The sequence below is a fragment of the Symphodus melops genome (assembly GCF_947650265.1).
Source record: "Symphodus melops genome assembly, chromosome: 10".
Taxonomy (NCBI): domain Eukaryota; kingdom Metazoa; phylum Chordata; class Actinopteri; order Labriformes; family Labridae; genus Symphodus; species Symphodus melops.
Window position 1 is genome coordinate 22,241,664 of NC_136700.1, and position 21,083 is coordinate 22,262,746.

The 21,083-nt window shown below is 43.3% G+C and overlaps 1 protein-coding gene across 3 annotated transcripts in view; it reads left to right on the forward strand.

Annotated features, from left to right (window-relative positions):
- The window catches only part of sorl1 (sortilin-related receptor, L(DLR class) A repeats containing), a 67,051-nt gene extending 46,203 nt beyond the window's left edge, over positions 1-20,848 (forward strand). Inside the window, exons 14-48 of one of the 3 annotated variants that reach the window (XM_079353630.1) lie at positions 120-306; positions 1,817-1,945; positions 3,061-3,146; positions 3,511-3,683; positions 3,799-3,930; positions 4,483-4,574; positions 6,279-6,525; positions 6,796-6,934; positions 7,282-7,455; positions 7,578-7,691; positions 8,259-8,381; positions 8,781-8,900; positions 9,130-9,255; positions 9,523-9,633; positions 9,877-10,008; positions 10,172-10,303; positions 10,438-10,572; positions 11,149-11,307; positions 11,429-11,602; positions 12,756-12,884; positions 13,075-13,201; positions 13,567-13,736; positions 14,001-14,113; positions 14,669-14,773; positions 14,953-15,019; positions 16,081-16,163; positions 16,509-16,599; positions 16,696-16,886; positions 17,135-17,254; positions 18,199-18,363; positions 18,561-18,735; positions 19,372-19,478; positions 19,764-19,956; positions 20,062-20,274; positions 20,495-20,848. In XM_079353630.1, coding sequence (XP_079209756.1) covers positions 120-306; positions 1,817-1,945; positions 3,061-3,146; positions 3,511-3,683; positions 3,799-3,930; positions 4,483-4,574; positions 6,279-6,525; positions 6,796-6,934; positions 7,282-7,455; positions 7,578-7,691; positions 8,259-8,381; positions 8,781-8,900; positions 9,130-9,255; positions 9,523-9,633; positions 9,877-10,008; positions 10,172-10,303; positions 10,438-10,572; positions 11,149-11,307; positions 11,429-11,602; positions 12,756-12,884; positions 13,075-13,201; positions 13,567-13,736; positions 14,001-14,113; positions 14,669-14,773; positions 14,953-15,019; positions 16,081-16,163; positions 16,509-16,599; positions 16,696-16,886; positions 17,135-17,254; positions 18,199-18,363; positions 18,561-18,735; positions 19,372-19,478; positions 19,764-19,956; positions 20,062-20,274; positions 20,495-20,562 — 4,802 coding nt within the window. In that variant the 3' untranslated portion in view covers positions 20,563-20,848. Of the gene's footprint in view, positions 1-119; positions 307-1,816; positions 1,946-3,060; positions 3,147-3,510; positions 3,684-3,798; positions 3,931-4,482; positions 4,575-6,278; positions 6,526-6,795; positions 6,935-7,281; positions 7,456-7,577; positions 7,692-8,258; positions 8,382-8,780; positions 8,901-9,129; positions 9,256-9,522; positions 9,634-9,876; positions 10,009-10,171; positions 10,304-10,437; positions 10,573-11,148; positions 11,308-11,425; positions 11,603-12,755; positions 12,885-13,074; positions 13,202-13,566; positions 13,737-14,000; positions 14,114-14,668; positions 14,774-14,952; positions 15,020-16,080; positions 16,164-16,508; positions 16,600-16,695; positions 16,887-17,134; positions 17,255-18,198; positions 18,364-18,560; positions 18,736-19,371; positions 19,479-19,763; positions 19,957-20,061; positions 20,275-20,494 lie in introns of all 3 variants that reach the window. The other 2 variants (XM_079353631.1, XM_079353632.1) reach the window with 2 other exon arrangements.
- Positions 20,849-21,083: the final 235 nt, after the last annotated feature.

Sequence of the window (21,083 nt, forward strand, 5' to 3'; positions counted from 1 at the left end):
TATTGTTTAATTTACGCTCCCTTTAAAGATCTCAATGTGAACTGTGAACAGTATCTCTCAGTTCATCATCAATGTCAGATATTTAAAGCGTGGTGTTTCTGCTTTTTGTTTTTCTTCAGGTGTGCCGTGTTCAGAGGCCGACTACAAGCGTTGGTCCCCGTCAGACGAGCACGGTAACGACTGTCTGCTGGGCAGAGAGATAACGTTTAAGAGACGAGCTCCTCACGCCACCTGTTTTAACGGAGAGGACTTCGACCGACCTGTGACCATCTCTAACTGCTCCTGCACCCGACAGGACTACGAGTGGTGAGAGACGCACTGATGCACTAGACATCCAGACATTACGTGTGTCATTAATTCATTTGTTGTTGTCGCTGTTGTTTGATGATAAACTGTGTTCAAACCAGTCGGTAAAGGAAGGACAGGCCTCAATAAAAATGTCCCATTTTTAAATTGCTGTTCACAACACATAAAACTCTGTGGTCGTTTCACCAGCTCAGTTGAAATTCAGTCTGAAGTTAGGGAGTAAAATCCAAACTTAACCCTACATGTGAACTAGCCAGTTTGTAACTTACCGGAGTCATTAATTGGTTACCATGTTGACGTATGGTTCATCTTGACGCATAACTAACTAACTAACATTGGATACGATCGGATACGTCTTGACTTCATGTGTCCAATCAGTGACCAGCGTTTGTCTTGTTTCAGTGTTTGTTCCATTGTTTCCTTTCATCAGACAAACAGCTGAGAATAACTTTGGTTTCAAGTCGTTCATCCACAAACAGTAATGTATGTAAAATATGACCCGCTGACTGGGCTGCTGCTTGTCAACAGGCAAGGCAAACTGCTGCTCTGGGCCCCGGCCAGTGGGTGACGAACTTTAAACCACAGCAGTGGCTCAAAATATGCAAATGTTGCAGTGACATTAGGAGACCTATCTGAGGGGGCCCTGTCTGACAGCACTCCCTCTTGTTGCCATGCTAAGTGTGGCACGCCTTTTTACTTACAAAACCAACGTGTTCAATGAAAGTCACCGAAGGAAAACGAAGAGAAAGACAAGTAAATGTCGGGAAACCAGCAGACAGAATGGTGATGAACACGAGCTGAAAGGGGCCCCAGTTGACTCGAGAATCGCTGCTGACTACAATTGATAGTGTACTTTAATAGAGTTGTGGGACGTCTTTTCTTGTAATTATAGTTCTTGTTTAAGTAACTCTGGAAACAGCTCCCCAAAGCCTGCTCATATGAAAGTGGAAGTACCCGGGGATTTCCTGCTATTCCAGAGGTTTCCCATGGGACCAGTATCATCATGCTTTCTTTGTCTGCTGAAAAACACTTTGATTTTTGATCTAGTATTTATGGACATAGAATCACCCAAGATAGAAATTAAAGACCCACTCATTTATGTTTGTAATTACGAGAGGTCCCCAGGTGGACATGAGTCCCGTGTAAATAGGTCTGTAGACATCACATCTGAATTACTCGAACATAAAAGTTCAATTTTAAATCTTTACTCATTAGCTTCAGCGTGAGTATGATTTCTTTCATATCAGAGAGAGGTACCGCTGTGTGCCGGACTCTTAATTGAATGCACTTCTGACAGACCAGTACGTCAGATTCTGCCGTTGCTGCACATTTTTAACGCTCCTGGAGCTCCCATCACAGCTCATAATGAGCTTGTTTTAAAATGCACGTCAGGTGCAGCCGTTAATCACAGGGCAGAAGCTAACCGGCATGTTTTTTCTTTCCTCCTCTCCCCACCTGTCTTCCTCCCTCTCCTCCTCGTCCACCCCTCTCCCCTTCTTTCTCCTTTCAGTGACTACGGCTTCAAGCTGAGTGAAGACTTGTCTCTGCAGGTGTGTGTGCCTGACCCTGAGTTCGTCGGTGACCTGTACGCTCCTCCAGTGCCGTGTCCTGTCGGCACCACGTACCGCCGCAGCAAAGGGTGAGCTGCTGTTCCCTGACAACATATTTCAAAAACGTGCATCCTGGGATTCGGTGTGTTTATTAGCATAATGTCGGCATCGGCTGCATTCATTTTTCAATTTTAGTCGCCATTTTCCCAGTTTGGTTTAACATTTTCAAGTCATAGGTGTCTCTTAATTGCCCTGTTTTTTGAGCAGGTGGGCTCTAAATCAGCCTCATGCTCCCAATATTAAATAACTTTCAGTCTGAGTTTCATGTTTGCTGCATAGCTTTACAGCCTTGAATGGTGAAAGCCTTTTTAACAAGCTGTGGTTGAGGGTTAATGAAGATGACTGGATCGTTAGTAACACTGTAAGAAGTGTCTGCTTTTAAAGGGACAGCCCATTACACAGCCAAAGTAACATGAAGATGCAGAGCAATATAAATGTTCAACGTTTTTATTATGAGGAAAAGTCTTGCAGCTGACAAAGTGTCGCTGAATTAAAATGTACAAGGTAACTGTCAAATCTGTGCAGCTTGTATGCGAGTGTCCAGTTTTAAGAGGCGGTTTGGTATATAAAAAAAATGTAATTGTACTCTCCAAGAGTTATTCCAAATAAAAACATACATGCGTGAGTAAAACCAGTTACCGGTACTTAACTTTTGCTAGCAGAGAAATCTAGCAGTATTCAGGAGGCTGAAGGTGGGAATATTTGTTTCTAAAGTTGGCTAAATCTGTATGTTACTGACAAGAAAAAAGAGGGAGACAAAAGCTCTTCCTGAGTTGAGTTAAATGTTGAGGTTACCACAGTTTTCAGTTTTATTAAACTGCAGAGCTTTTCAAGGTTAAATAAAAAGAAGTGAGACTGAAAGCTGAACTGGGGATACAGAATTATTTCATTCTCTTCTTTTAAAATGTTTCTGTTCCTTGTTTTTCTTTTGACCCTTTCACGTGTTTCTCGTCACATTTTTGACTTAACACCTGAACTTTTTTCTGTCTCTTCTAATTTAATAGATCACTTCAGCCTAACATCCCCCATTCTCTTTGATTTGTCACGGTTATGGGGATGAAGTCATGTTGCCCTGCTCAGATGTTTAAGGTTAGAGCACCACCTAGTGTCCAATTAGTGAGTGCCTGTCCTGTTCCTCTTGCAGTTACAGGAAGGTACCAGGCGACAGCTGCAGTGGAGGAGATGTGGAGTCCCGACTGGACGGAGAGATGCTGCCGTGTCCGGTCGGAGGTAAAGCTGACCTTGATTAAATGTTAATACAGACAGAGATATTGATATATCCTGATATTTAGAATTAATTGTATCCCTGCATCCTTTGTATGACAATGAGCCTCACTACAGAAAAAGTCGATTTCTGAGTTCACAAAATACATCTCAACTAGTACCTCCTGCAGCAGTAGAAACTGGAGGTGCTATATATATATAAATTAGAAAATTAAACTCTGCTGCGTAGCTCAATTGTCATGTTAGCACAAGAATATCATGAGCGCAGTTATCTTTGTAAATTCAACCATTAGACACAGTAGTCATTGAACATTTTTCCCAAATTCGTAGTGGTACACATGGTCACATGGTGCCTCCTCTACTTTGTCAGAGAGTAACGAGTTCATCCTGTACGCGGTGAGGAACTCCATCCATCGATACGACCTGGCCACAGGAGCAGACCAGGTCCTGCCTCTGGCTGGGCTCCGAGAGGCCGTGGCTCTGGACTTTGACTACGACAGGAACTGTCTGTACTGGGCTGACATCTCTCTGGACACCATACAGGTGAGTGAGAAGCCTCTCCTGCAGGAAGCTTTCTTCGAAGTTCAGGAGCTGGTGTTACTGTTTAAAGGCTGATATGTAAGATTTAGCCGCCTCTCTCTTGTCCTCACTCCTGCAGCGTCTGTGTCTGAACGGCAGCACGGGTCAGGAGGTCGTGGTCAGGAAAGATCTGCAGAACGTGGAGGCTCTTACCTTCGACCCCGTCAGTCGGCTGCTGTACTGGGTTGATGCTGGAGCGCAGAAGATTGAGGTATTGCCATTTGATGTGTATTTTTTATTAGCACTGTATAGGACTTAGGATACCATGTGGTAGATGTATGTGCTGCTGTGGACGCTGCACTTTAAACAAGGTTGAACACATCCTAATCATTGTTTAGGATCCTGTTAATCCATTATATCTCTTAAATATCAGAACAACTGAAATATGAATCTATCATCTTTATGTTGAGGTTATGAAACACCTCATAAAGGTTCATAATGATTACTCCAAAGTGTGCCACCTCTGTGAGATAACTTTGCAGAGGCACAGGGCGGTGCTGTGCTTACTCACCGCTCATGTTCACCAGTGAAGGCAGGGACCATGAACTGGCTTGTGTGTGCACAGGATGGTTCTTTAAGTAGACTCCACTACTACTGCATACTGTATGCACAGATAGCCTTAAAGCTTCAGTAATGTCTTCGACCTCTCAGAACAGCAGGGTATTTTTGGTCACCTGCTTTCTTCTGCTTAGCTCTAGTGATAGTAAAAAAACAAAAAAAAAGTTTTACAAAGTTTAAAGTTTTCTCTACATTTTTTTTGAAGGTGTCTAACCCTGACGGGGACCTGCGTCACACTCTGCTCAACTCGTCCATCCTGGAGCATCCCAGAGCTCTGGTTCTGCTGCCTGGAGAGAGGTAACAAACACACAGCAGCTCTGCATCTCTCTGCAGACTTTCTGCTTCCCCTGCTCTCTGTTCGTGGTTAGGAGGGTTGAGATGTGCTTCTCCTTTGACGAGGCACAGGTTCTTTTTATGTCCAATACCTGTAATTATCTGTTTTATCATTATCTGGTTTATGTATTTGTAAAAAGTGCTACCTAAATAAAGTTTGTATTGTTATCATGGTAAATCAGACATGTGGCTGCAGGATCTGGGGATTGAACCCCCAATTTGAGCCGCAGCCGCAGACAGACACACACATTTGTTTTTGTGTACCTTTTAGGACCTTCTTTATAATACTGAATCCCTAAACCTAACACAGAGGCCAGAAATGTTCCTCACTAAAAAACCCCGGCTTGTAGATCTGAAATGATTCAACATAAAACCAAGCAGACTTTGTGATTTTAGTTCACAGAAAAAAAGACATCATGCATCCTCTTTAGAAGCTCAAAGTCAAACAAAAGGTAAAACTCCCAGCGTGCATGAGCATCATTCACACTGTTTGCGGTCAGCACACTCATGATTGAGGTTTTAACCTCCACAGTTGTTTGGCTAACCCAGACGTTTACCTCCATCCACTGAAACTTTCAACTCAACCCCGAGACTTTGAGGAAGTGATGACTAGACTAAAAGTCTCACACAAACTCACATGCACCATAACAAAGCCAGCTTCACTTCTGCAAACATAACTTCTGCTTTAAGTTCAGCTGAGTAACCCCTCGATGGTTTTCCCCTGAAAGTCTTTGTTTTACCGCCATTCCTCTTTCCTTTCACTTGTTTTCAACCACACGTCACCTGCTTCCTCTTCCTATTCCCTGAGCTCATGAATTCAATTTACCATTTACCACACTTAGGTTTCTATTTCGAATAAAAAGAATCACCCTTTGTTTTCAGATATGACTAAATGTAGAGCTGGGTGATCAAACAATGTCAGGGTAAGAGTGAAATAATATCAAACTGTGAAAGTGAACAACTCAACAGCCAGTATAAAGATTAAGCCTGCTGAACAGGCAGGGAAAGATTTGCAGCCTGATACTTGATTACTAAGCAGCTCATATCCCTGTCTTTGTAAATAGGTAGTTTTAGCTTATCGTATATTTCTTCGAATGTAAACGGAGGGTTTCGGTTATCAGCTGTGTGACAGTTAAAAGATTTCAAAGGGGGATACAGGCCTGAATAATGTATCCAGAATCACACGGTCCTTTAAAATTTACACGGAATGACCATGAACTGTGAATGTCAGGGGTTTAACTAAATGTCCCTAATGCTGAATCTATAAAACAGACTGGATGATAGAAGACGGCATAACCCAACTGGGGGTCTGACATACACACTGAGACTTTGAGGTTGTAGAACAGACAGGCTTAATGATCTCTGTGCATCCGTTAAATACAGTTCACAACATACGTCACAAATTCCTTCCAGCTTTAGATTCCTCTGTACATGGTGTGGAGAATCATATCACCTTTACTCTGTGAATGTCAAACGTCTACTTAGAACAATCTCTCTCTTTACACTGCGAGTTGAGTCAGTACCTTTTGCTTCAGAGACATTACCTATGATATAGATTTAAAGTATGCATGGCTGAAAAGAATGTCTATTAATACTATATATAAATGTAAATATAAATACTCTAAAGCTGTAAATTTTTCTGTTAAATCCTCCTGTGTGGTTCCACAGTCTGATGTTCTGGACCGACTGGGGAGATCGAGCGGCCGGCATTTACCGGAGCTACATGGACGGATCCAATGTGTCCTGCATCGTGTCTGAAGGCGTCCGCTGGCCCAACGGGATCACGGCCGACGACCACTGGCTGTACTGGACCGAAGCTTACAGCGACCGCATTGAGAGAGCCGACTTCATGGGGGGTCAGAGGAGCGTTCTGATGGAGGGGCTGCCCCACCCGTACGCCATCGCTGTCTTTAAAGTGAGACCCTCAAATATATACCCACATACATACTGAAAAAATCCTTGTCCTCGATTGGCTGGCCCATACTACTCTATCGTAAACAAACATGAGGGACAGGAGGAACTGATAGTTATCACCTTGAAATACTTTAAACTTCAATTCATGAGATGAAAATGAAAAATTCTGGGAGAGCCCAAATTGTCATGGTTACCTCACTTAACAGAGAACGACTGGATGGAGTTGAAGAAATGTTGCACTCTTTTTAACACGTCTATGTTGGTTTTTCAGAATGACCTGTACTGGGACGACTGGTCCAGAATGGGAATCTTTAAAGCTCCGAAAGCCGGCTCCCAGAGCAACGAGCAGATCGTCGGCAGACTAACCGGAGTCATGGACCTCAAGATCTTCTATAAAGGGAAGAACAGAGGTGAGGAACCGAGAGTGCAGCGGAGTCCAAAAAGATTGACAGAGCAGCAGGAATATCTGTGTGAAAATATTTTTGTTTTTCTTTGAAATTTTATTGTGAGATTTTATGCAAAAAAAAAAGTAGATAACAGGAAGGATTGAGCCACGTCATTACTGCACACAGAGTTCTGAAACTGTTTTTAAACAAGTATACACACTTTTTGTCTCCACAGCTTTATCTAATGTAAGTGATTGACTGGTATCAACAGTTTACTGTGTTATTGCTAAGGCTGAAATTTGTGCAAATGTTTGTTGATCCTTGTTAGGACGAGGTCAAACTCTTCTACCTCCTGATCTTTTGTCCATCAGGTCATAATGCCTGTGTCGACCAGCCGTGCAGTCTGCTGTGTCTGCCTCAGCCCGGACATCGACACACCTGCGTCTGCCCGGACGGAGCCCCGACTTTAACAATGCCTGATGGAGAGCTGCAGTGCCAATGTCCCACTGGCTACCAGCTCCAGAATAACACCTGCGTGAAGACCGGTGAGATAAACACACGCACTGCTGCAATATAAATGAGAATGTTGGAAATATGGTTAAAACTTTAAGAATTGACGCTAAGATTAAGAATCTGTTGCATGAACTCTTTTCTTTCCTCCTCATAGAGCACAGCTGTTTGCCCAACCAGTACCGCTGCTCTAACGGCCGCTGCATCAGCAGCATCTGGAAGTGCGACAGCGACAACGACTGCGGAGACATGAGTGACGAACAAGAGTGTCGTAAGTATTCATCAGATTTGTCATGATGCACTTTCTTTAAAATGACTGAGCGAGATTCAGCAAATACTTTGTGCTGCGTTCATATGTGACTCCTTCAACATGAAAGAGAGAGCATGCATCCATCCTTATTTTATTTTACTCTGTTATCCTGTGATAATGATACTTTGGTAACTAAAGTTAAACATTCCTTTGATTTTCCATCGAATTAATTGACTTCTTTTCTTACTTTATTAGTGATAAATATATATGATATATGATGTACAATATGAACCTTAACTGCAGAGACACAAACACACAATCACCTGAAAGAAAACACAAATGCCTTCAGTCCTTTATTATACCTCGGGGTGGTTGAACGCCTGACCTTGTGGCCAAAATAAGTATTACAACAACAACACCACACCCACATACAAATATACCTGAGAAACCCTTTACCCCGATTACACAGATTTTTTACTTTATACCCCTCCTCAACTGTTTCATATAAAGACATGTAGAGTTTCTTACAGTAATAAATGAACACACTGTGTATGTGTTTGTCCTTGTCTGTGTGGTGTCCATTTTCAGCCACTACGACCTGTGACCCATCAAACCAGTTCCGCTGCATGGCCTCAGGTTCCTGCATCCCTCTGGCCTTTAAGTGTGACCATGAAGATGACTGCGGCGACAACAGTGATGAAGAGCACTGTGGTAAGATGTGACTTTTTTATCTCTAAATAACCCCGGGCGATATGGAGGGTTTGGCAGATATACTCTTCATTCTAAAGCTTTTCATTGTGTTTCTCACAGATCAAACAGTAAGTAGTCTCTCTCTCTCTCTCTCTCTCTCTCTCTCTCTCTCTCTCTCTCTCTCTCTCTCTCTCTCTCTCTCTCCCTCTCCCTCTCCCTCTCCCTCTCCCTCTCCCTCTCTCTCTCTCTCTCTGTCGGTTGGGTCGTGCTAAATCAAAGTGAAATCCAAAGGCAACTGGACTTAGTTGAAGATGTTAGCCTTTCAAAGCCAAAGATATACACATAGTTAGTGTGGTTCGATCAGCGGCAGAAACTCAAAGTCTTTGCATGCACTGATTGTGAGTTTGATGCATTTCTCAGAGTCTCACCAGTGTGGCCCCGGAGAGTTCACGTGTGCACGAGGTGTTTGTATCCGTGAGGCGTGGCGCTGTGATGGAGACAACGACTGCAGAGACTGGTCTGATGAGGCCAACTGTACAGGTGAACTATGGGATACTTGTGAACTGCATGAAACACTATGACATAAATCTGTTTTAGTTTTTTTGTTGTTGATTAAATAGAATCTCTGTAGATTTTTAGATTGTACATTTAATCAATCAAAGAAGCAGAGAATGACTGGCAGTCAGAATTTTAACATATTAAAGTGGTTTAATGCATTTGTCATCAATCAATTTGCATTTCAGTTTTTTAATCTCTCTTTTGTCCTCAGTGGGCCACCATACATGTGAGGCCAGCAGCTTCCAGTGTCACACAGGACACTGTATACCACAGCGCTGGGTGTGTGACGGCGATGACGACTGCCAAGACGACTCTGATGAGGATCCTCAACATTGTGGTAAGTACACACACACACACACACTCTCACACACACACACACACACACACACACACACACACACACACACACACACACACACACACACACACACACACACACACACACAGCTGTGCTGTAAATACTAAGTGTAGGTTTAGAAGCTTTCGGTTTCAGTTGACCCTTTTAGCATTATTCAGCATTGTATCCATTTACTTCCATCCTTTTACAAACGTACAAACTCGGACTTTGGAGCTTTACAGTTTTCACTGTTTTCTGTGTTCGCAGAGGGAACTCGCTGTAACGGCTTTCTCTGCTCCAATCACACCTGCCTTCCTGCCACTGCTCACTGCAACGGCATCCAGGAGTGTTCAGATGGCGCTGATGAGCACAACTGTGGTGAGTGATCCTGTTTGCTGTTTTGTTTTTTTGAAACGGGTCCAGATTAGAGATGAATCTAGAAATTAGAGGGTGAGAATCCTGTCCCATCAAATTAACAGGGATGCTCATTTGATTTTTACAAATTCACCGGGAATTCTGGATTTCATGACCTGAAAAGTGGCCCAGTAAACTTCAGTTATCCATGAGGATGTTCAAACTCAACCTGCAGATTTAAAACCTGACAACTTGTTTTGTCCACAGACCCGCTGTGTACTCGCTACATGGAGTTTGTGTGTAAGAACAGAGCTCAATGTCTGTTCCAGTCTCTGGTTTGTGACGGGATCAAACACTGTGAGGACGGAAGTGATGAGGACGCAGCGTACGCTGGATGTGGTGAGGAGAACAAGCATGTCTTAGAAAAGTGCTCTATAAAACGAATGGATTATTATCATTAAGTCTTTCACTTGGTTTCTTCTCCTTTTTCTTTGTTAAAGCCTCTAAAGCTTAATGCACCAAAGGGATTTGTTTAACTAACATTCCTGTGTTTTTCTTTCAGCCACACCCTCTGAGTTTGGTAAAGTGTGTGACGCCTACACCTTCCAGTGTGCCAATGGAGTGTGTGTGAGCCTGGAGTGGAAATGTGACGGCATGGACGACTGTGGCGATTACTCGGATGAAGCCAACTGTGGTGAGGAGGAAGAGTTCAGCATGATGTGAATTATTCTTGAACCATCAGCGATAGCTGTTTGCACACATTTATACTTACTGTGGTTACGTTAAAGCAGCAGTACGTCATGCTAACGTTAGCTCCATGCGTTGCAGCTGCTCCCACCGAGGTGCCCGGCTGCTCCAGGTATTTCCAGTACGAGTGCAGAAACGGACGCTGCATTCCAACGTGGTGGAAGTGTGACGGAGAGAACGACTGTGGGGACTGGTCGGATGAGGCTCAGTGCACAGGTACTCTGTCTGTGATGAGGATTAGAACCATCATTATGAGCAATGACAGCCTTTTGTAATCTCTGACAGCACATCATAAAAAAGGCCAGGGAACACCCCCATCCACCCATCCTCAGCTTCCCCTCACAATCTGCAGTTTAAGACAAAAAATGGATCTTAAAAAATGTTGAAATTTGACTTTTAAGGTACACTGGCTTCTTGTAGGATCCAAACATAAAAAGAGAGAAATCCTTCTCGTTCTCTTTACCTGTAATAATCTTTTTTAGAAATATTCAAAATGTACACCCAAATTCTTATATAATAAACTACTGAAGGTCTTAAATGTACTTTATTCTGGGGCTTATCAGAACTTTATGAGAGAGATACAGTAGGACAGAGTCAGAAATCTGGGAGAGAGAGAGAGAGGTAATGAGCATCCTGTGCACACCAACCAGCACGCTGTGTGCCTCTATCATATACTTCTAGCTGTCCCTGTGATTAACTGACCCTTCAGTTTATGCTTTTCTTCATGTGAAAGTTTTTAAATTGTCCAAACTGTTCGTCTCCACTCACTAAACTTCTCTCTTCTTCCTGAAGGTGGCGTTATTCCTCACACTGTAGCCCCTGGCCCCTCCACATGTGCCCCAAACCGCTTCCACTGTGGCTCTGGAGCCTGCATCATCAACACGTGGGTGTGTGACGGCTACGCTGACTGTCCTGATGGCAGCGATGAACTGGGATGTCCCACAGGTAAAGGTCTGTCTGCTGAGGAACACAGATATGTAGAAGCAGCAGTGGCTCATTTCTTTAGTATTTGTCTTTGAAGACTGCGTCTGTTTTTGTAACTTTGTAACTTTCATCACCACTCTGTCAGCAGCTAACGGCTCTGTGACGGTCGCTCCGGTTCCCACGCAGCCTCCTCCCCCACCCTCCCCCAGCCGCTGCAGTCGCGGTCAGTTCCAGTGTCGCAGACCCCCCCTCTGCATCCCCGACTGGCAGCGCTGTGACGGTCAGATCCACTGTCAGGACCGCTCTGATGAAGCCCAATGTCGTGAGTTTGTGAGAACAGTGAACCTGTGGCACCGTCACACACACAAAGACACACTCATGACAAAGATGAAGCTGTGCTAAAAATACAGTGGATTAAACCCTTACAGTAGGCCGACCATGCACCTTAAAACCATCTAAAGCCTTATTCACACAGCATTCGTATCACCTGGAGACCTCTGGTGATTTAACAACAACTGTCATTTTTGGGTGCACTCGACAAAGTCTACTCAAATTTACTGACAATTCTGATTTGAAAATGACGAGGTGCTGCATGTCCTCCACCGAGTCTCTGAGGTCAGAAACAAGGTGGATGACGTGGCGTGTCCCCCCTCTGCTTTCAATATTTGGAGAAGTTGATTGAAAGGGGTCTGTGTGATTGCTTTAGTGGTTGTTTAGCAACAATGAATAAAGCTCTACGCTCTTATTACTTTTATTCTTTACATAAAGGCAACATAGTGCAATTTGTGTTTTTTTACAAAAAACCTTAATGCACCCATCCTGTTAACACTTTAGAGGCATTTGATTTAAGGCTGAATGATAGAAAATGTTCCTTACAACATGCTGCAATGCATGTCATCCAACTGGCACCCAAAATGATGTAGAAACCTTTGTTAACTATGATCAACGCAGCCCCCAGTTCACTATTTAAATGCAAATAGCGTTTAAGATGTGCTTTGGTTGGCTTCAAGTCAGAATCACTGCAACGGTGAAATGTTGTCGTCCTGCAGTTTCAATCTGAATACAAGACCTGAGCTTCGAATAACATTCTGTGAAGGGAACAGCATTACATCTATTTTGCAAAAGCTACTGTAGGGTGTCTGTCATTTATTCAGTGCAGCTACACATTGGTTGATGAAGTCATTATGGTAGAAGTTCCTGTAAACACACAGTCTGCATGTTCTTATGTGTTAATTAATCCAAATTAGAAAAAAATTTGCTAGAGCATCTTGCATAAAACGCAGACTTGGACTGAGGTCCTTTTTTTCAGGTATTGAATGAAAATGTATTTGGTGACTCTTAATTTATGATATAAATTATAATATTAGTAATATTTATATATAATATTTAATATAAGTAATATTGTTCAATGCAAACAGAAATAGGAGGGATGTTGAGATCACATCGAGTGATTTAAAGCTTTTGTCTGTCTGTAGCCACTCGTGGTCCTCTGTCATGTGTTAACGGGACTCGCTGCTCTGATGGCGAGGCCTGCGTGCTGGACGGTGAGAGGTGTGACGGTTTCCTGGACTGCTCCGACCACAGTGACGAGGACAACTGCACCCGTAGGTCCCAGATTCTCTGATAATAACCAAAGTGTGTTTAGTTCATGTGCAAGGGGAGAGAATTGAATTAGCTGAAGAAAAACAACCTCCAGATGAAAGCAGTGTTATACTGCCACCTGGTGGTTCTCTGTTTTTATTACAGGCTCGTCATTGTCCATAAAACATTTTTCTGTCTTTCTCTTTGTCCCAGTCGATTCTCTGGCCTACAAAGTCCAGAACCTCCAGTGGACACGAGACTTCCTGGGTGCCATCACCTTGACCTGGTCTCGCCCCAAAGGCCTTCCTCTAGACACCTGCTATTTCCTGGTTTACTACAGGTGAGACGTCCTGCAACTTCCCTTCACAATGTTTTTCTGAGAAATTAGTTTAAAGTTGTTCCTGGCATAATCTGTTCCACCTCGCGTTGACACAGAAACCTTTGTTGAACATCAAAACCAGGTTCTGTTAAGGACAACAAGAGTCTCGTGCTTTGAAATAAAACGTTATAGCTCAAGTCGTGTGACGTCATTAAATAGTCATATCCTCTTTTTTTACAAGTTGAAATGAATGTCAGAGCTCCCCAGAACATGTCTGTGAGGTTTCTAGTTCTCGATCCACTCTGATCCTGTCTTTGATCGTGCCTATAAACCAACGGGTGAATGTTTGAAACGGGTTGAGCCACGATGCGTTTCTTTGTTTTTAGGCTGGTGGGCACCCAGCAGTGGACCATCATGGACACCCACAGCAACAAGACCATCTACCAGCTGACGGTGTTGAAACCGGACACCACCTACCAAGTCAAGGTGCTCACTCAGTGTCTCAGCAAGCTGCACAAGAGCAACGAGATGATCACAGTCAGGACGCCAGAGGGATGTAAGTTTTCACGGACTTTATATCAACGCCAACACTTCCAACTCATGGGACGCGATATCCGCTGTCTCTGTCTCATGTCTACACAGTTAACAAAGAAGTAGGCGTAAGGATTAACTGCTTTAAGCTACTGATAAACATCATCAAATGTTTTGACTATAAGAAATAAAACACTGTTGGCTAAATGAAAGTACTTAGCTGAGTTTCACCTATAAGATGCACTCACTCTTTCAATCCTTTCTTTGTGTGCATGTCTGCATCCTGCAGTGCCCGACCCACCCAGAAACCTGCAGCTGTCCTGCGATAACGACGAGGACGGCAAGGTGCAAGTTTCCTGGAGTCCTCCTGACAAAGGACACGGCCTCATCAGAGAGTACATCGTGAGTCCTTTTCATAAGCATCAAACCACTGACTGTGTATGAAGATGGACGACAACGCTCCTCCTCCTGTTGTTCACAATTTGAAACCAATGCTGGGCGTTCAGCGCCAGTGTCTGAGAAGTAGACTCGCCTCTTCCTCTAACCAAAATACACATTCAAGTTAACAGGAAAAGGTCAAAGATCGCTCAGGCGGGTACAGTAAACTGTAGAACAGATTCAGAAAGTTCAGTGACTCTTGTGTTAGTGTTCATTCATGTCTTTCTCTGCTTGGATGATCTGGTGCACACAGCGTTACAGGAGGCACATTTGTCAACAGAGCTGTCAATTACATCTGATTTTATACAATGAAAATGAATAATTCACATTTGAACATAAATCAGTGTGAACCACGTCCCATCTGTTAACATGGAGGAGGCGGAGCTTATGATCTTTACTGCAGCCAGTAGGCAGGGGAAGCTCCTCTGGGGAGTTGTGATCTTTTCATACAATCAATGCATGAAACGTATTTGTGTTGCCTCCTCCTCACCATGTGTCACTGTTTTTATTTGGTGTCAGGTTGAGTACAGTGAGCGAGGGGGTCTTGAATGGACGTCACAGAGGTGCACCACCACCAACACTGAAGTCAAAGAGCTGCAGCCGGACAACATGTACAGGTTCAGGGTAAGAAAATAACACACGTACACACAGAGTGTTTCTGTTTCAATCAGAAATGTGCTGGTGAAAAGATCTGATCAATGAAAGTGTAAAACAACATGATTATATCAAAATGTAACAGAAGTTTTTGCCTCCTTTCATTACTGATGCATGATGGTTAATGTTGCTATGGTGATGTTTCTAAGGTGGCAGCAGTGACGAGTCGAGGTGTGGGAAACTGGAGCGAAGTGAAATCCATCACACCTAAAAAAGGTAAGAAAAATGTCCTGACGTCTTCGATCACACGGTTTCAAAACCATCAAAACACTGCCACCTGCTGGTGGGAAACAAGTACTTGAGATTGTGCTGGTGTGACGGGAACGCTGCTGTCGTTTCTGGTCCTCTTGCCTCTGTCTCGGCCTCTTCTTCAGAGTCGCTGTTATAATGAAAGCTTGTGTCAACAAAGGCACATGCACCTGTGTTTTTTTTTTTTTTACTTCAAAGCAACAGCTTAACTTAAGCTGGGGCATGTGAGCGTGTAGTTTGCAGATAGATATCATCACCTGTGTGGACACATACATCATATTTACCCTTGTTTGTGTTCACCCACAAGTACATATACATTAAAACGAGCCTAAGGAGACAACAGAGAGTTCTGAGGGCATTTTATTAAACAGCAGGTGTCACCAGTGACTGAATGACAGTGTTTGTGTTGGATTGCCTTAGCAGCAGTTTGGCCAAATTCAGTTCTCATGTACAGACATAGGGACCTTGTCATTTAGCATTCATAGCAAGGGGCAGCATTAAAATGAGAATTTCTGAGAGTGATTCTGTGACCAAAAAGAACATACGACCTGGAAATATCCTGCGTTTTTCAGGAGATTTCTACAAGCGTGAGGGCCCTAAATGTATAAAAGAAGCTCTCCAACCTTGTAAACAGAACTGACATGGAGGAGATGCATTTAGTTTAAGCCTATATCTTAATCTCGGTGTTAAATAAGTGCTGTGCACACACCTTAACTTAATGGATCAGTAGTCAGGATTTTCTCCAAAGACAAAAGGTGGAAGAAATCTAAATGAGTAGTTTCCAGCATGATATGACTGTTTTGATTAAATTCCTACATTTTTAACAAGTACTTGATTTATTCGTTTCCTCTAACTGAGACGCTGATCTTTTCTTCTCACAGGAAGAAATCATGCAGGTTTTTAATTTGAGCCCACAGAGGGAGTTCTGAGTTTTTGATTTACTGCAGAATAAAGTGAAAAGAATAAGAAGTCGCCTTCATTTAAACGGCTCTAAATCTGCTTCTTCTTGTTTTCTGTCTCCTCTGCAGCGCTGCCTCCTCCCTCTGTGATCACCGACACTGTCACCAACGACTCGCTCAGCTTCTCATTCAGCTTCAACTCGCAGTACGAGGTGAGAGGTTTTTTCTCCATCACTTTCCCAAAGTGATTGACAAACTGAAAGGAAAAAAACATGTTTTTTACTTTCCTGAAAATATCAAAAGATTAGACATTAATAATATGAAAGATTTAACAGACCGTGGAGACGCATTGTGTGTTACTTCATTATTAAAGGCCTCATCGGCTAAACATTTTTTAAATGTAGCTCTGAATAATGCAAATCTGTTTGTGTTCTTGTAGGTTGTTTGTTGAAAATATCTGTAGAGAACAGATTTTGAAGACATCAGCAGATTGTCTCGTCCTGCCTGTGTGTGTGTGTGTGAGAAACAGGAGTAACACTCTCCCGTGTTTCTTTTAGGTCAAACAGTACATCGTGATTCTATCCTGGCAGTTTGACTCCCATGTCAGGGAGAACAAGAACTACACGGTCACTGAGAGGATCCTCAGAGGTGATCTTTGTGCTCTGATGGTGGAAAAATGTTTTTTAATCACATTTGTGCACACGCGTTGATCTGAAAAATAATGTTAATGCTTTGTGTTTCCAGCTACAAACCTGACACAGGGGACGGTGTACGAGGTGGCCGTGTGGGCTCACACCAGTATAGGAGACAGTCCCACTGCTCTGTCTCATCACCAGACCAGTGGCACCCAGCCAGACCGGCCCCATTTCAAAGCCAGGGCCCTCAACCAGACCGCTGTGGACTGCAGCTGGAACATGACCGGACCCCTGTCTCAGGTACAACACCACGCAGGTTTAGACTTCCATTGAAAGAGTCAGATCTGTTAATATGTTTTAATTAAAGACAAGTGTTTGTTTGTTTGTGTGTGTGTGTGTGTGTGTGTGTGTGTGTGTGTGTGTGTGTGTGTGTGTGTGTGTGTGTGTGTGTGTGTGTGTGTGTGTGTGTGTGTGTGTGTGTGTGTGTGTGTGTGTGTGTGTGTGTGTGTGTGTGTGTGTGTGTGTGTGTGTGTGTGTGTGTGGTTTAGGTGTACGGTGTGTTTTATGCCACCTCCTTCCTGGATCTGTACCGCAGTCCTCGTCAGCTCAGCACCTCGTCTCCCGCACTGACGGTCACAGTGGACAGTGATGAGCAGTATCTGTTCCTGGTGAGTCCTCATCCAAACTGGAATCAGTCGCAACTTTTCAACAGTCTGCTTGACTTTCTCAATTGTGATTTAAAAATGTGAAATGCAGAAACGTCTGTGTGAAAATGACGCATAGAGGTTTAAGATCTCTGAGATTTAGGGGTACGAAAGGAAGTCAGAGTAGTGCTAATTATTCGGTGTGAAGGTTGATGAATCCTGGTGAATATTGGATCCATGTCAGAGACTAACACCAGAAATGTGAAAACTTGAATGTGTTGAGGTGCAGCTCAGTGTTTCAAATAGCATGAGAGACGACATCATCAATCCAATTAATTTGTTTTGTCTCGATTTGCTTCAATGTCAGAAAGTGTGAATGAAAACTATCTTGAATAAAACTCTCTAGGATTTTAAAACAAGATCACTTTACAAGAAATGAAAGGTTGGTTTGTTGCATTACAACAACACAGGCAGAAAGATGAGCTCTGAACATCTCAAGCTCTTTTAATTAATCAGAAATGTCTATAAGAAATGTTTGCAGTTAAACAAAGCCAAAAAGGAAGTAAGGAGAAAACAGTTTGCTGCTAAAAAAGATGAAGAATGAAATCATTGTGTATATGTGAGAGAGAGAACAGTAAGTCAAAGTGTTGATTCAATTGTACATCTAAGATTTGGAAACATTTTTGATGGCATTAGAAAAAGGCAAAGTTGCATTGGTTGTATTCTGTTCCCTCTATGGGACTCGAGCATGTTATATTCATGACTGTGAAGTTTCTGTTCTATAAGAAGTTCATGATTTGTAGTTAAACAAAGAACAAAATGGCGTCACTAGGAGGGAACAGTTTGCTATATTTAAGAGTTGCAAACATTTTTTTGAAAACCAAAATGTTGCATCTGTTTGCCTCTGTTCCCTCTATGACTCGTGCATGTCATGATCTTGACCATAATGTGGGGCCGCCTGCCTGCAGGTGCGTGTCGTCTCCCCCTTCTTGGGTCCCCCCTCTGAGTACGCCGTGGTGAAAATGATCCCCAACGAGAGGCTGCCTCCCAGAAACCTGCATCGAGTCCGAGTGGACAAGACACAGGCCACGTTAAAGTGGCAGCCGCCCTACGATGCTCCCAACACTCCTCTGGTACGACTCTGTCTCATGTTCCAGCGCTTAATGATGAAAAGTTAATCCTTTCCTCCACAGAATCAGCTATCCAAATCCTGGTATTCTTTGAGTTTGTAAAAATGGTGTATTGACGTACCTGACTTTCTGATGAGATACAGATCACATCATGTGTGTTTGTCTTCCTGCCCTCTCTCTCTGGCTTCGTGAATCTGTAGACGTATGCGATCCACGTGCGGGACAGTATCCGTAAGGTGGAGCGGGACTACAAGCTGACCACCCAGAACAACACGGTGGAGTATCTGCTGAGAGGCCTCGAGCCTGGAGGACGATACAGCGTCTCTGTCCGCCTGAGAAACATGAGCAAAGAGGCCAGCTTCACTCTCAGCACAGGTACACACTTCACTTCATCGCAGTCTGTTTAACACAAAAAGACTCATAATACAATGGGTGCATCACAAGGTACAGCGAAATCACTGTCCCTGCTGTCCTTTTTACATGGTAGCTGTTCCTCTTGATGTCTCCTTATCAGTCTCTCCAGGATTTAATTTTAGCCCAAAATGCCTGATGCCTCACTTTTGTAAAAGTTACCCACAATTAATTTAAAAACAGCTAAACACTGACTAAAACCATTTTGCATTCAGCCTAGTCGATTGCTATGAAAAAAGTTCATCCCATTTTCCATGAATGAAATTGACAGCTGGTTGAAATGTCACTGAAATGTTAGCAGCGTTAGCCTTCAGTCCTGTTGCAGGTTAACGTCCACATGTCTGTGCTGAACGTGTTTAAGTTAAATGGTTGTACACCAGTTTAACCTGCACTGCCATCAGCCCACTGTGCTTAAGGTTACCATGTAGTACAGGAAGGATTAACTGGAGCGACAGCAATAAATCAGCATCATGGGCCTACATTGATGTCAATGAATGTGACTATGTTTGATAGTCTAATTTAACACATCAGAGAGTCTCTTCGTAGAGGTTAGTAAACCAGCAGTTCAAGTCCTTTCCTTCATATTTTCCTCTGATTCAGTTCCCCTTCCGGCTCCTGAGGCTCTGAAGATTCTGACAGAGAACGACCACGTGTTCCTGTTCTGGAAGAGTCTCGCTGTCCGAGAAAAAGGCTTCAACGAGAGCAGGGTGAGACGAGGAGGAACAACATCTTCGACATTTTTTACACATTCATAACTCTTCACACTACGACTGTGTTTCGATCAGGTCCCCTCCCCCTCTTTTTCACAACACAATCAGACTTGATTGCCAACTCTGGCGGTTGGCTGGTGTTGGTTAAGATGCTTGATTATCTATTTTTTAACAACAGCCAATCACCATCAAGCAGGATCAAGCACAACAGTCTTCTGTTGATTTCTTCTTTTTGTTTTTGCTCTTCACATTTCTCATCAAAGTGTTTAATTTTATTTTCAGGGGTATGAGGTGCATGTTTACGACAGTGTGACCAACCAGACGTCCTACCTGGGAAACACCACAGAGACATATTTCAGAATTAGCAGCCTGCTGCTTGGACACAACTACACCTTCTCTGTGCAGGCGCGTTGTCTGCTCAGCAGTCAGCTGTGTGGAGAACCTGCACTCCTGCTCTACAACCAGCTAGGAGCAGGTATGGAAATATACGCACACAGTCCTGTAAGGGCTGCCAAATAGCACAAGGTTTAAAAAGAAGATTTCATATTTTACTGCACCTGTAACCTTCCCACCTCCTCAGGAGCGAGCGATGGCTCCCGCGCTGACAGCCGCTCGGGGGACATGGCGGCCGTGGTGGTTCCCGTCCTCTTCCTGTTGCTTCTGGGAGTGTGCGGCGGCTTGGTGGCGCTCTACCTCCGACACCGCAGGCTGCAGAATAATTTCACCGCCTTCGCAAATTCACATTACAACTCTCGCCTGGGCTCCGCCATCTTCTCCTCCGGGGACGAACTGGGTGAGAGGATTCAAATGTTTCTGTTGCTGTGTGTGTTTCCTTATTCCACACAAGCGTTAAGAGAGCAGACGCTTGTGTGGGATGTCATTCTCAACAGCCTGATTCACAAAAGGATTGCAAAACTTTTGTTCCAGATAAACTTGTGTGAATGAGATCGAAGTAACCCTTCCCCTCCTATAGGAGTGATTTTCAGGCTATAACTTCTGCCCTTCCTCTCCAGGTGATGATGATGAAGATGCTCCCATGATCAGCGGCTTCTCAGACGACGTTCCCATGGTCATCGCGTAGCACCACATCCCTGCTTTACCTATTTTCTCTTTCCTTCTCCCCTTCTCTTCTTCCTCCCCCCTTTACTTTCCCATTTCTTCCAGTCAACGGTACAAAAGTGCAGAACACTGAAAAAACGTTGCCGCCATCCCAAAAATCCGTTGATAGGAACCCATCCCGATTAGCAGGAAACATGAAGAAAATGGAAAAGTGTAAAGAGAGAAAGATATTTTTCAAATATACAATGCACTTTTTTTGGATGCGCAATAACTTATTTTTTATATTGTTAAATATATATATATATATATATATAGTATATATATATAGTATATATATATATATTATATATATATATATATATATGGGGTCAAATGAGGACTGTCAGGAAGAGGTGAACACTGAAGAAACTGTGAAGGATTTGAGTTTGTGGAGCTCGCCCAGGGAAAGAGAGACCCTCTTTGTAAAGCAAACTCACCATCCATAGGAGTGGTTCATTGCTTAAAGCCAAAATCTGCATCCAGAGACTGTAATATAGACTGCAA